This window comes from Geotrypetes seraphini, chromosome 12 (genome assembly GCF_902459505.1).
Source record: "Geotrypetes seraphini chromosome 12, aGeoSer1.1, whole genome shotgun sequence".
Lineage (NCBI taxonomy): Eukaryota > Metazoa > Chordata > Amphibia > Gymnophiona > Dermophiidae > Geotrypetes > Geotrypetes seraphini.
In genome coordinates, this window is record NC_047095.1 from 62,907,133 (window position 1) to 62,919,805 (window position 12,673).

General features: G+C 44.1%; 1 protein-coding gene across 9 annotated transcripts in view; it reads left to right on the forward strand.

Annotated features, from left to right (window-relative positions):
• Positions 1-12,673, forward strand: part of BEND5 (BEN domain containing 5) — a 1,015,515-nt gene that overhangs the window by 950,760 nt on the left and 52,082 nt on the right. Inside the window, exon 8 of one of the 9 annotated variants that reach the window (XM_033915518.1) lies at positions 5,918-6,009. The exons of 7 other annotated variants lie outside the window; for them this stretch is intronic. In XM_033915518.1, coding sequence (XP_033771409.1) covers positions 5,918-6,009 — 92 coding nt within the window. The remainder of the gene's footprint in view (positions 1-5,917; positions 6,010-12,673) is intronic. One more of the 9 variants, XM_033915519.1, reaches the window with a different exon arrangement.

Consider the following 12,673-nt stretch of genomic DNA (forward strand, 5'->3'; position numbering starts at 1 on the left):
GCAACAGAGTAATATAAATGTTTTATGCTACGTGCACAATTGTGAAAATAATTGGTTACCATGTACAAATCAAAGTAGTCTTTGCATGCAGGGTTAGTAATATTTTCTTTTAAACTATTTCAACTGAAAGGTAGAATAAATTTTAATGATAGCCCTGCACTTATTTCTGTGCTAATATTTTCATTTTATCCAGTTATTAGTCTTTTGCACATATTATAAAATGGTAAACAACTATTTTATTGATTGTTTTAGTTTTTTGGGAAGTGTACTGACATTTTGGAAATTGTTTTCTTGATAAATGAAAGAAAATCCTTGTAGAAAGCACTGTAGAATTTCAATTAAAGGTGCATTACATCTCAGGAATGGTGAAATTGAAGGCAAGCCATATTGACTTCTGCTTCCTTTGCAAGCAGTATGTGTCAGTTTCCTTCTTGCATGTTCAATTTTTCACAACAGAATATGGACTTGCAGGGCACCATGGTTTACAAAACTTGACCTTCATTTTCTAATGTCTAGAGGGGAAGTTATCAATGTGGGCTAAAATGGGTTATTTTACCACTAATTTGTACTGTTTATCACAGGTCCTATTTTATGCAAAGAGACCTAGAGCTTGATTCTCAAAAATACGTGTAAAAAGTCGACAGGCTGCTGTCGCAAACCGTTAAGGTAGCAATTTTAAAAAAGCAAGTCATTCTCCAAAAAACACTCATGTAAATGAGGTTGGTGGAGAGTACGAATATTTGCTAAATTTGCATGTTCCCATTGCTGCTATGAGCACATGTGCAGAATAAACGCAAAGCAACGCCAAGCAACAGCCCCTCGGCAGCGGGAGATATGCCCACACTCCTGCCGCCATGCAACACCCCCTCTCCCATGCCTCTGATGACTCCTACCCTTTCCTTACAGAGATGGCTGGCTGGAGGGATGCCTGCTCCCTCCAGCCAGCTAGTCTGTGTCTTCAAAATGGCAGGCTTTCCCCTCCCTGGTGCATCCCAGGATGCACCGGAGAAGAGCCTAAGGCTCTGATTGGCCCAGACACATAAGGCCCCTCCCATAGGAGAAGCCTTAAATAACCTGGGTCAGTCGGAGCTCCTGGACCCTCCCCGGTGCATCTCAGGGTCATCGGAGGCACAAAGGGGGGGGGGATTCATGGCAGCGGGAGAGCGTGGGCATATTTCCTGCTGCCGAGGGGGTGTTGGTAGGGAGAGCGTGGGCATCTCTCCCGCTGCCGGGAGGGAGGGGGGTTGTGGGGTTAGTGTTGGTGACGCAGCAGGAGAGCGTGGACATCTCTTCTGCTGAATTTCAATTTGTTTTTGTGTTTTAAAATTTGCTTGGGTGGGTGGGGTGTCTGAGCTGTCGAGCCTTACTGGGCAGGCTTGCAAGGTCTGTGTCCCATTTGTGGACGTTCAGTTGAGGATAGGCTGGGGAGGGCTTCTATGGCTGGGATGGTTAAGGTGAGCTGGAGTGGGCTTTGACGGAGACTCCAGTAGATGGAGCCCAGGCACACTACCGGGCAGGGCTTTGGGTTTCTGGCCCAGAAATATCTAAGAAAAAAGGCCATTTAAATTAAATGATTAATTTATGGAGCATGTATAGTTGGGCAGACTGGATGGACCATTCAGGTGTTTATCTGCCGTCATTTACTATGTTACTGTGGCCCTCAAGAGGCAGCTGGAAGAGCTGGCAGAGTTCAACGCTGTGGGGGTCAAGTAGCTGATCAGCCATGGGACTGGCAGGGCCAGTGGTGACTGGCGGAGAGACCAGTGATGGCACCGAGAAAGATAACTCCTTGAGAGACCCTGGATGCATTGGCCAAAATCTAAGGAGCGTCCGGTGGAGGGACCGGCTGGGACGGTGGCAACTGGTGCAATGACCAGTAAATGGCACTGGAAGCTGCTGAAGACGAAGAGGACCAATGGAGGGTTGGAGGAAGGACTTGAGAAGCCGTGAAGGAGAGAGAGTCCAGGGAGAACCCGGGGAAAATTACAGAGTCCAGGGAGGACCCAGAGAACAACCAGCTGGGAAAACCTTGTCATGGGTTTTAAGAGTAGGACATATGTGTGTATAATAGTGCTACCCAATTCACTGATTCACTTCAGTGAATTGATTCATTTTCCTCACAAATTGGACTCACCGATTCAGTGACCAACCCTCCCCTTGGTGAGGTCCAACATACTTCCAAGGCCTCCTAAAGCAGCAGTGACGGCGATAACTGGTAACCAGATTCAGCACTCCAAGTAGGCTACTCATGGCCTATCCCGCTGGGACCTTTCCTCATCTGTGTCACTGATGATGTCACTGATGATGTGGCAGAGGGAAGCCCTGGCGGGCAGGCTACGAATAGCCTATTTAGATCACTGCTTCTGCTCGCCAGTCATAACCACTACTGCTGCAGGTTTGGGATGGTATGTCAGATCTCATGGTGGGGGAGGGGGGTCGGTTGGGATGTGCTGGTTGGAAGACATGAAAAGCTGCTGCACAGGGGCTTGGGAGGCAGACATAGAAAGTTGCTGCACATGGGGGAAGAGAAGAAGAATTGTTGACATGGGGTGGAGGAGAAGAAGGGAGAGATGCAAAAGGGGTGAGAGGGAGAAACCCTGCATATGGTAGTGGGGAGGGAGAAATGTTAGACATAGGATGGAGAACAGGGAAAGATGGTGCATGGGGAGAAAGAAATGTTGTATATGATAATGGAGGGAGGAAGAGAGAGATGCTGCATGGAAGGGGAATAGAGAGGTTTGACCCAGGGCAGAAAGCAGGGGGAGAGAGAAGAGAAAAGGTAGACAGTAGGAAAGAATTGTTGGATATGACAGTGGAAGGGAAGGTACAGAGATGGAAGATGGATGGGGAGCACAGAGAAAGAAGAAAATGTCAAATGGGCCCTGGCAAGCAAGTTAAATGGACCCTGGCAAGCGAGTTAACAGAAGACAGATAGAAACCAGAGCTTTGAACCACCTAGATTTGAATAATAAATTGGCCAAACAACAAAAGGTAGAAAAAATTATTCTATTTTCTATTTTATGTTAGATTTGAAATGTGTAGCCTTCCAGAGCTGATGTTAATGAGCGTGAGCTAGGACCTAACTCAGGCCAGGATTCTCAAAAAAACGTGTTAAAAACAGCTAACACATCCGTTTTGATAGCAAATCAAAAAAAGCAAGACATTCTTAAAAAATCATGCATGCAAATGAGGTCAGTGGGCAGGAGCTAAGATTCGCTAAATTTGCATGTGCCCATGCGCAGAAAAATGTGTCAAGACAAAACCCCCAAAAATACAACAGTGGGAGAGATGCCCACACTCTTCTACTGCCCTGAAATCCCAGTTGCACGCCACCACTGCAGCGGGAGAGATGCTCACACTTTTCTGCTGCTAAGAAATCCTGGCCGGACACCCCACCCCCACAGCAGGAGAGATGCCCACTCTCCCCCGCTGGCAAGTGACCCCCCTGCCATAGAACACCTCCCCCCGTCTCCAATACATGCACAGAGGGACGTGGACTCCCTCCTCCTAGAAGTCCTGCATCGTTGAAAATGGACCTTCCCCTCCCCTGTGCATCTTGGAATGCACCATGGAGAGGCCTGAGACTCTGAATGGCCCAAGTTGTTTAAGGCCATCTCAGGCCCCTCCCAAGATGCACTAGGGAGGGGGAAGACCCATTTTCAACGATGCAGGACTTCTGAGAGGAGGGAGTCCGCGTCCCTCTGTGTATCAATTTTGAGGTAAGGTGGAGGGGGCATTGGAGGCGGGGGGAAGTGTGTGGCGCAGTGGTTGGATCTACAGCCTCAGCACCCTGGGATTGTGGGTTCAAACCCTGCGCTGCTCTTTGTGACACTGGGCAACTCACTCAGTCCTCCGTAGCCCCAGGTACGTTAGATAGATTGTGAGCCCACCGGGACAGATAGGGAAAAATGCTTGAGTACCTGATTATAAAAACCGCTTAGATAACCTTGATAGGCGGTATATAAAATCCTAATAAACTTGAAACTTGATTTCTATGGCAGGGGGGTCACTTGCCAGCAGGGAAGAGTGGGCATCTCTCCCACTGTGGTGGTGGGGGGGGGGGGGTGAGTGCGCAGCCGGGATTTCTTGACAGCAGGAGAGTGTGGACATCTCTCCCACTGCAGGGAGGAGTGTCGCTGCCGTTCCGGGGTAGGGGGTGTTCGCCACCACCCTAGCAGGGGAGGGGTGTTGTGATGCAGCGGGAGAGAATGGGCATCTCTTAAGCTGCATCACAACACAGGCTTTCTAGCAGTCTTTGTCACTGACCGGCACCCCTAGACCAGTCACTTATTTTTCTCACCAAAAGCCGACGCTGCTTTTAGAAAATGGCTCGGCATTTTTTTAGAATCCACCGGAGGGTTTGTTTCAATGTTGCCCATTTACATGTCTTCATCGGAGACTTCTAGAAAGCTTACTATTGACAGAGATAATCCGTTTTGATAATCCGCCGCTAAAATGCGTACAGGCTAAACCGTCGATAATCAGTTTAGTGATGGCGTTAAAGTTTTGAGAATCTGGCCCTGAGAGAGGAAAAATCTTTTTTTGTTTATTTTGTTTACACCACATCACAGGCGTGGAGTTGGAGAGGGCAAAGGGTGGGTGGGGTGGGTGAAAAGGCTATAAAAATAAACCCATCAGATTGGGCAGGAAAATTGAATTGAATCAAAAAATCGATTCAATAAGCTGAATCGAATCAAATCGAAAATATTTTCCCTGAATCGGGTAGCACTAGTGCATAGCCCTGTGTTGTGGTGTGTTTTTTGTTTTTTTTTTGGTTTGAGCAAGTGCCTGGGTGTGGATATGTGACGGGTGTTACCGTTTGGCCTGGTCATATGATGACACCAGGGTTAACAGTGAAATAACTTGGGTAGCCCATGTTGATAACTTTCCCCCAGCTCCTATTTTCTTATGTTATATTGGCATTCCATGTATAACAGATTTATGATTTTAGCATTAACTAACATCATTAGATGGTAGCTGTTTTTTTTTTATTGTCCAGTACCAATTGAGAACAGAAAAAAATAACCTGTACTTCCTATTCTACTGCCATTGGAAGTGTGTTCAAAATAGCTAGGGATGAATCAATAAACAGAATTTTTCATATCAAAAGACAGTAATTCTTTGAAGACCACCTCTTAGAAAGTTAGTTACTGAGGTGTGCTTAAAGAATAATACTGGATTTTTGCCCACTGACACTTGTTAAATGACAAAGTTATGTATTATTTGCTCTTAACACACATTTTGGTAATACAATGCAAGCTAAATAAAAATGACAAGTAAAACATACAAATACATGCAAAACATCTCATTATTATGCAAATCAAATAAATGCAGCTTGTGTTGAATTTTACTAGCTGTGTTATTTGTGAAAAAATAGCACCAGCTTTGAGCTGGCATTATTTTTCCTCACTGGGAATATGGAGTATAAATTGGCAGCTTGACCCCTACTGTGAGACTACTGCTAGTGTAGACTAGTGATATTTTGATGCAGGAATCGTTGCTGTTTCCTCCCTCTAGACCCCAGGAGTAGGACAGTTGGGGGTAGGGTGGTTAGGGAGATGGAAATTATTTTCAAAGAGAGATCTTTTGGGTGGTCGAAGGAGGTGTGAGGGCTTGTTGTGGGGTCTTTGATGGGGAAGTTCTTTATTGACTGAGGGTTGGAGTGGGCACGACTTTAAAAAAAAAATCACCAGCCCCTCTGTGACCCCAACTTGTTGTTGTAGCCAGGAATATGCAGTGTTCCTGGTCAAGATATCTCAGGTGACTCTTGTAAATACTGCTGCAGTAAAATTTTATTTTACCGCAGCTTAGTAAGTTCCCTCTATTAGTCTTAGCCTCCTTACCTCTATTTATTAAGTCTTTTCTCGGCACCCTAAATTAGCTAGGTGCTGAATGACACTTTTATCTCAATCCCTAGCAGGATTGGGGTTTGAAATACAGAGGGCCAGAAAGCAACCCGAGACAACAGTGCAGCGACTGGAGATAGCATGGGAGAACAAAACGGCGGAGGTAAGAAGTTGAATGCCATGTGTCAGAGCTGGTCATTTTCTATCTGTTATATTGCTACTGAACGATTAAAGTCCCTGTTGGGTAAATCTTGATCTTTACAGTAATATTTAAAAATGAATGTTTGTTTATAGTAGAATAGTTGTCTTGTTAGTCCACTTATCTGCATGCAAATAAAGGTAAAAAATTATGGCCCCCTTTTACGAAGCTGTGTTAGGCTTTTTTTTTATCACCGGCAATGGCAGTATTAGCTCTGACGCTCAGAGCATCAGAGCTTTTAACGCCACGGTCGGTGATTTAAAAAAAAAAAAAAAAAAAAAAAGCCTAACATGGCTTTGTAGAAAGGGGGGTATATAAGGCATCTGTTCTAGAAGTTATTGCCTTATATCATTTTTGGAATAATTGACTCTTTGTTCAGGAATATATGAGGTAATAGTTATTAAAAAAAGTCTATGGAAAGATTTTTAAGGTAAATGTTGAGGCTAAAAGTTTGCCTTGTGCCTTTTTGAAAATTGTGTACTACATCTGGCTTTTTGTTCTAGAAGGTAACTAATATGTCTTCAGAATGATAAGTCATATAGTTTCAAGTTTTATTAAAATTTGATAAAACGCTAATCATAAATTCTAAGCGTTTGACAATTAAAATGGGGAACAATTAACAAACTTATTAGTGACACAATATTACTTACATGAAATATACATAAAATAGAAGCATTTATGTAGAAATGACTTGTAATAAAATTGCCCAGAATATATGTGGATAGAGTATGTGTATAATTCTGTTTCATGCATACTTGCATCAAGCAGAGACATTCCTGGGAGTGCAGTTAGAATAGGGTTTGGACTTTTGTCAAACTTTTGGATTTTTTAAATGGATCCATATAAATTGTTTTGAAATAGTAGATGTAAAAGTGTGTGTATGTAATTTTGATGGGGTGGTTTTCAAAGGGAATTTATGTGCAAACTTTTACGCAAGGGGCTCAAATACTTAAGGATATTAAACTTTAATGCACATTTAACAAATGAAAAAAGTCAGTTGTGCACTAATTTTACATTACTTATTTTTTCCCATTATTTTTGGGAGGAGGTATGTCATTGACAGGGAATAGAAAGCATTAATTTTTTTTTTTTTTTTTTTTTGCAAGTCCCACACGCTAATGGAAAAATTAGTGTAGGATCTCCCCAAAAATTATTTTAAAAGCCCTAAATGCCGACATATTAAATCTGGGTTTGGTGCATAGGAATCTTCTGCATTAAAATTCATTAAGCCCGGAGTTTGACATGTTTTAGTGAAAGGGCTTCTAAGCCTGTTATGAAAGAACTATCCTTGCGTATGATCGTTGACAAGTGTTTTCATTGACACCCTCTCCTGAGTAAAATTATGATTTTGTATATTTGTTTCCTGAGACATTAATGTTGCTATTCTCCCCAAAGCACTTTATTGGTTACCAATTGAGGGCAAACTGTAACAGTCAGGGCCAGATACACAAAGTGGTTTCTCCCATTCTGCGTTTATGGATAATGCTCAATCCATCTACTATGTTACTTATGAAATTTAGTGGTCCTGCCACTTTGTAAAACTATATGGATGTTTTATTTATTTAGCTTGTTTAATGGTGACATCTTGGTGGCATTATCTAAAACAAATTTCAAAGCCATTTATACAGTGTAATCCCAACCACACTTTGAAACCTTCAACTGATTCCAGAGTGATTTGCTAGCTCAGAGGTTTGACCTGCAGTTTTAGAAATAAACATGGAACGACTGATTCACATTCACAGCCTGAAGCTAACTACTTAGTTCTTATAATGTGTCTTGAACAGAGGGGGAAAAAAGGCAAATGACTGACATACTGCAATGAATGCTCAATCCATACTTAACCTACTGTGATATAGTTCCATCTTCAATAATTAAAAATTTTTGTGTCCAAAATTATATTTTCTAGAACAAGTCATATTTATCATTAATTAGTTGGCTAAATTCATTGTACACATTCATGTATTATTTATAATGTCTCATTTTTTTTATTAAAATTATGTGATTAACATTTACATGAAAGTAAGGTCAGACTAAAACTATTGTTTCCCCCTAAAACCTTAAGGCCCAGATTCACTAAAGATAGCAATTCAGTCGCTGTTGGCCGGTGTTAAAACGGCGATTGATTCTCTATCTTTTTTGCATACAAATGATTTGCACAGAGGTGCAAATCATTTGCATGCAAACTCCCAATTCAGTCGCTTAGTGAGCGATTGAGTCAGGGCAGAGCTCTGACAGTAATGACAGAACATAAGAACATAAGAACATAAGAACTGCCTTCTCCGGATCAGACCTTCGGTCCATCAAGTCCGGCGATCCGCACACGCGGAGGCCCTGCCAGGTGTACACCTGGCGTAATTTATATTCCACCATATCCTTATATGCCTCTCTTAAGGAGATATGCATCTAGTTTGCTATTGAAGCCTAGGACGGTAGATTCCGCAATAATCTCCTCTGGGAGAGCATTCCAGGTGTCAACCACTCTCTGAGTGAAGCAGAACTTCCTGACATTAGTCCTGAACCTGTCCCCCCTTAGCTTCATTACATGTCCTCTAGTCCGTGTCAAATTGGACAATGTAAATAATCTTCTCTGCTCTATTTTGTCGATTCCTTTCAGTATTTTGAAGGTCTCGATCATATCCCCACGCAGTCTCCTTTTCTCAAGGGAGAACAATCCTAGTGTTATAAGTCTGTCCTCGTATTCCAGTTTCTCCATACCATTCACCAGTTTTGTTGCTCGTCTCTGCACCCTCTCCAGCAGTTTTATATCCTTCTTTAGGTAGGGAGACCAATGTTGGACGCAGTATTCCAAGTGTGGTCTGACCATTGCCCTATAAAGCGGCATTATAACTTTCTCCGATCTACTCGAGATTCCTTTCTTTATCATGCCCAACATTCTATTTGCCTTCTTTGCCGCTGCCGCGCATTGTGCCGACGGCTTCAGGGTTCTGTCTATCAGCACACCCAGGTCCTTTTCTTGTTCACTCTTCCCCAGAGTTGCACCTGACATTGTATACTCGTATTCCTTATTTTTATTGCCTAAATGCATTACCTTGCATTTCTCCACATTGAATTTCATCTGCCATTTCTCCGCCCATGTTTCTAACTGACACAAGTCGCTCTGGAGTTTCTCGCTATCATCCTGCGATCTGATTGCCCGGCATAGTTTTGTATCGTCTGCAAACTTGATGATCTCACTGGATGTTCCTTCCTCTAGGTCATTGATATAAATATTAAAAAGGATCGGCCCAAGTACCGAGCCCTGGGGCACACCACTAGTCACTTTCTCCCAGTCGGAGAACTTCCCATTTATGCCCACTCTCTGCTTTCGGTTTTCCAGCCATTTGCCTATCCATCTTTGTATATCCCCCTCTATGCCATGGCTATGTAGTTTCCTGAGAAGTCTTTCGTGTGGAACTTTGTCAAACGCTTTCTGGAAGTCCAAATATATTATGTCCACCGGCTTCCCACTATCGATTTGCTCGTTCACGGTCTCAAAAAATTGGAGTAAATTAGTCAAACATGATTTCCCTTTCCTGAATCCATGTTGACTGGGTTTCATTAAGTCATATGCGTCCAAGTGCCGGACTATGCTATCCTTGATCAGTGCTTCAACCATCTTGCCAGGGACAGACGTAAGACTCACAGGTCTATAGTTGCCCGGTTCCCCTCTCGATCCTTTTTTGAAAATTGGGGTGACGTTCGCTATCCTCCAGTCGTCCGGTATCTGTCCAGTTCTGATTGTCAGGTTTGCAAGTTTTTGCAATAACTCTCCGATTTCAGCCTCCTGTCACTGCTGTTGGGGCTTCTGCGGGGTATTTTTCTTAATTGGGCAGATATTTTGTGTGTATTACACAAGCAAAATATCAGCCCGATTTATAAAAAAAAATCTCCCCCCTCCTAACAAAGTGCCCCCTCCCTCCCCGAACCAAAAATAAGCTCCCCCTGCCGATGCCCGCCGTCACCACTTCCCAATCATGGCAGGAGGAATTCCCATTCCCTCCTGCCATCGGGCCCACTCCCAACTCCCCCCCCCTGATTCCCCCCCAAAAAAAACAAACAAACGGCAGGAGGGATGCTGACTCCCTCCTGCTACCGGACGCCCCATCCCCGTTCCCCTCCCCATACCTGTTTGGCGCAGGAGGGGTGTTCAGTCCCTCCTGCTTGTATGCCTCCAGCGACGCATCTGGGCCTTAGGCCCTGCCCCGGTACATCATGTGATGTGCGGGGAGGGGCCTAAGGCCCTGATTGGCTCAGGTGCCTTGGGCTCCTCCCTTGGGAGGGGCCTGATGCGCCTGAGCTAATCAGGGACTTCCTTACTGAGTAGCATAAGTAAGTCCCTGATTGGCCATTGCTTTGCCAAAGGAGGGGCATGAGTAACATGGGCATTCTCAAGATTAGGTGCAGTTATAGAATTCTTCCAATTCTGTGTTTAACTGACATTAGTTAGGTGCAAGCATTTATAGCAGCTTTTGGCTGGTATTCTCTAAAGACAGTTCTGCATGGAACTATCTTTATAGAATTTACACTTAAGCGTGCATTGTCCCAGTGTCTAACTGAATCTATCCTTAAATCTATGGGCCCAATATTGAGCGTGCCAGTCAGCATTTTGCAACCTCTGCCGGTGTTATATCCAGAAATTCAGTGCTGGGCAATGTCTGGGTGCTGTCATTGAATTTCTGGGTATATGAAGCTAGCAAAAACATAGTTAAGTGTGATTTGAGTTTTATGTTGTCCTATTTATGCTGCTATCTTAGGACTCCTTTTACTAAACGATGCTAGGGGTTTATAGCATGGACCAGTGACATAAATACTCCAACACTCATAGAATTCCTATGAGTGTTGTAGCATTTATCTTGCTGGCCCACGCTGAAAACCTCTAGCACTATTTTGTAAAACCCAGCGTTAGCCAGTCAAGTGCTGATTCCTCCCCTGAAATGCCTTGAAAATAGCCAGTTTTGGCTTGAGTGCACACTGGACATTTTTTTTGCAGCAGCATCTTAGCCTTATTAAATCATTTTGAATATCATTTCATTACATTACATCAATGTCTTTTATCCCGCCAATATCTTTCAGTTCTAGGCGGTTTACAACAAAAATTGGCCTGGGCATTCCCAAGGAGATTACAAGGTTAATAGATATAATATGCATCAGGATCTGGGAGGCTCGATCATGACTTTGGTTTTCAACTTTCAGTCCTTGCTTCCAGCTGCTTCTCCAAATTAATCTTCCCCAGCCTACAACTGGGAGTTGGGGCTGCCCTGCCCCCTTAGCTCTCAACAGCCTGTGCGCTTTCTTTCTTTTACAGCTGCTGCTTACCGTATATTTTCAAATATAAACCAGGATTTTGGGGCCAAAAAATTGGGCCAAAAATGAGGGTCTCAGTCTGTATTCAGGTCAGTGCCCCCTCCCAGAATTTTTTAAGGCCGCTGCCAGGCTCTGCCCCCTCCTCCTCCCTGCTCTATCTTCATACCTCTGCCGATCTGGTGGAAGTGCAGTGGGTCCTCTTCTGATCACTGGTGGAGGTGCAGAGGGCAGGAGCAAGCTTTCTGAACTCCTGTCCTTTGCTAACTGGCTGCGCAGATCCACTCTGTTTATCTCAGCAGCATGAGCAGCAGCACAATTTGGTGCTGCTTCTCGGCACTGAGCGCCTTCCTTACTGGCTCCCATGAATTCTCGCGAGAATTTGCGGGAGCCAGTAAGAAAGCCGCTCAGCGCCAAGAAGCATCACCAAATTGCGCTGCTGCTCGTACCGCTGAGATAAACCGAGTGGATTTGCGCAGCCAGTTAAGGTTTTTACTAAATGTCTAGTGGACGTTGTAGTGCCGCTATGTAGACTGGGAGTCCATGTGTTTCCTGAGTTGGACAATTAGCTGGTGAAGAGCAAATCAAAAGAAGGATCTCAAGAGTCAAATTGAAGGAAGGTGCTCAGGAGTCAATGCAGAGAAATACTCAGGTGTTAGAGCTTCTAGGGTTCGTTTTAAGCTACCCCAAGTCCAGTCTGCTTCCAGCCAATAATTGGAATTTGTAGGAGCCCTGATTACACATTTGTTGCTCTAGCCACTCAGTTTTGCTCCCCCCAGCAGGTCGCAGCTTAGCAGATGTTGAGCTTACTGGGTCACATGGCATCCACAGTATGTCACTCTGTTAGTGCTCCTGCTCATGCAAACAGCATAGTGGATCCTAGCTTTTCAGTGGTATCAAGCTTCTGGAAACCTAGCTGATGTCATCCAAATAATATTAGACCTTGTACATTCCCTTTTTGAGGGGAGATCCGGGGAGCTACAGACCAGTGAGTCTGACCTCGGTACCGGGAAAGATGGTAGAGTCACTGATAAAGGACAGTGTCATTGATCACCTTGACGGACATGGGCTGATGAGGACCAGTCAGCACGGTTTTAGCAAAGGCAGATCATGTTTGATGAACTTGCTGCACTTCTTTGAGGGAGTAAACAGATAGATAGACAAGGGCGATCCGGTCGACATTGTATATCTGGATTTTCAGAAGGCGTTCGACAGGTTCCGCATGAACGACTACTTCGGAAAATTGCAAGCCATGGATCTGAGGGTGAAATACTCACGTGGATTAAAAACTGGCTGGAGCATAGGAAACAGAGAGTGGGGGTAAATG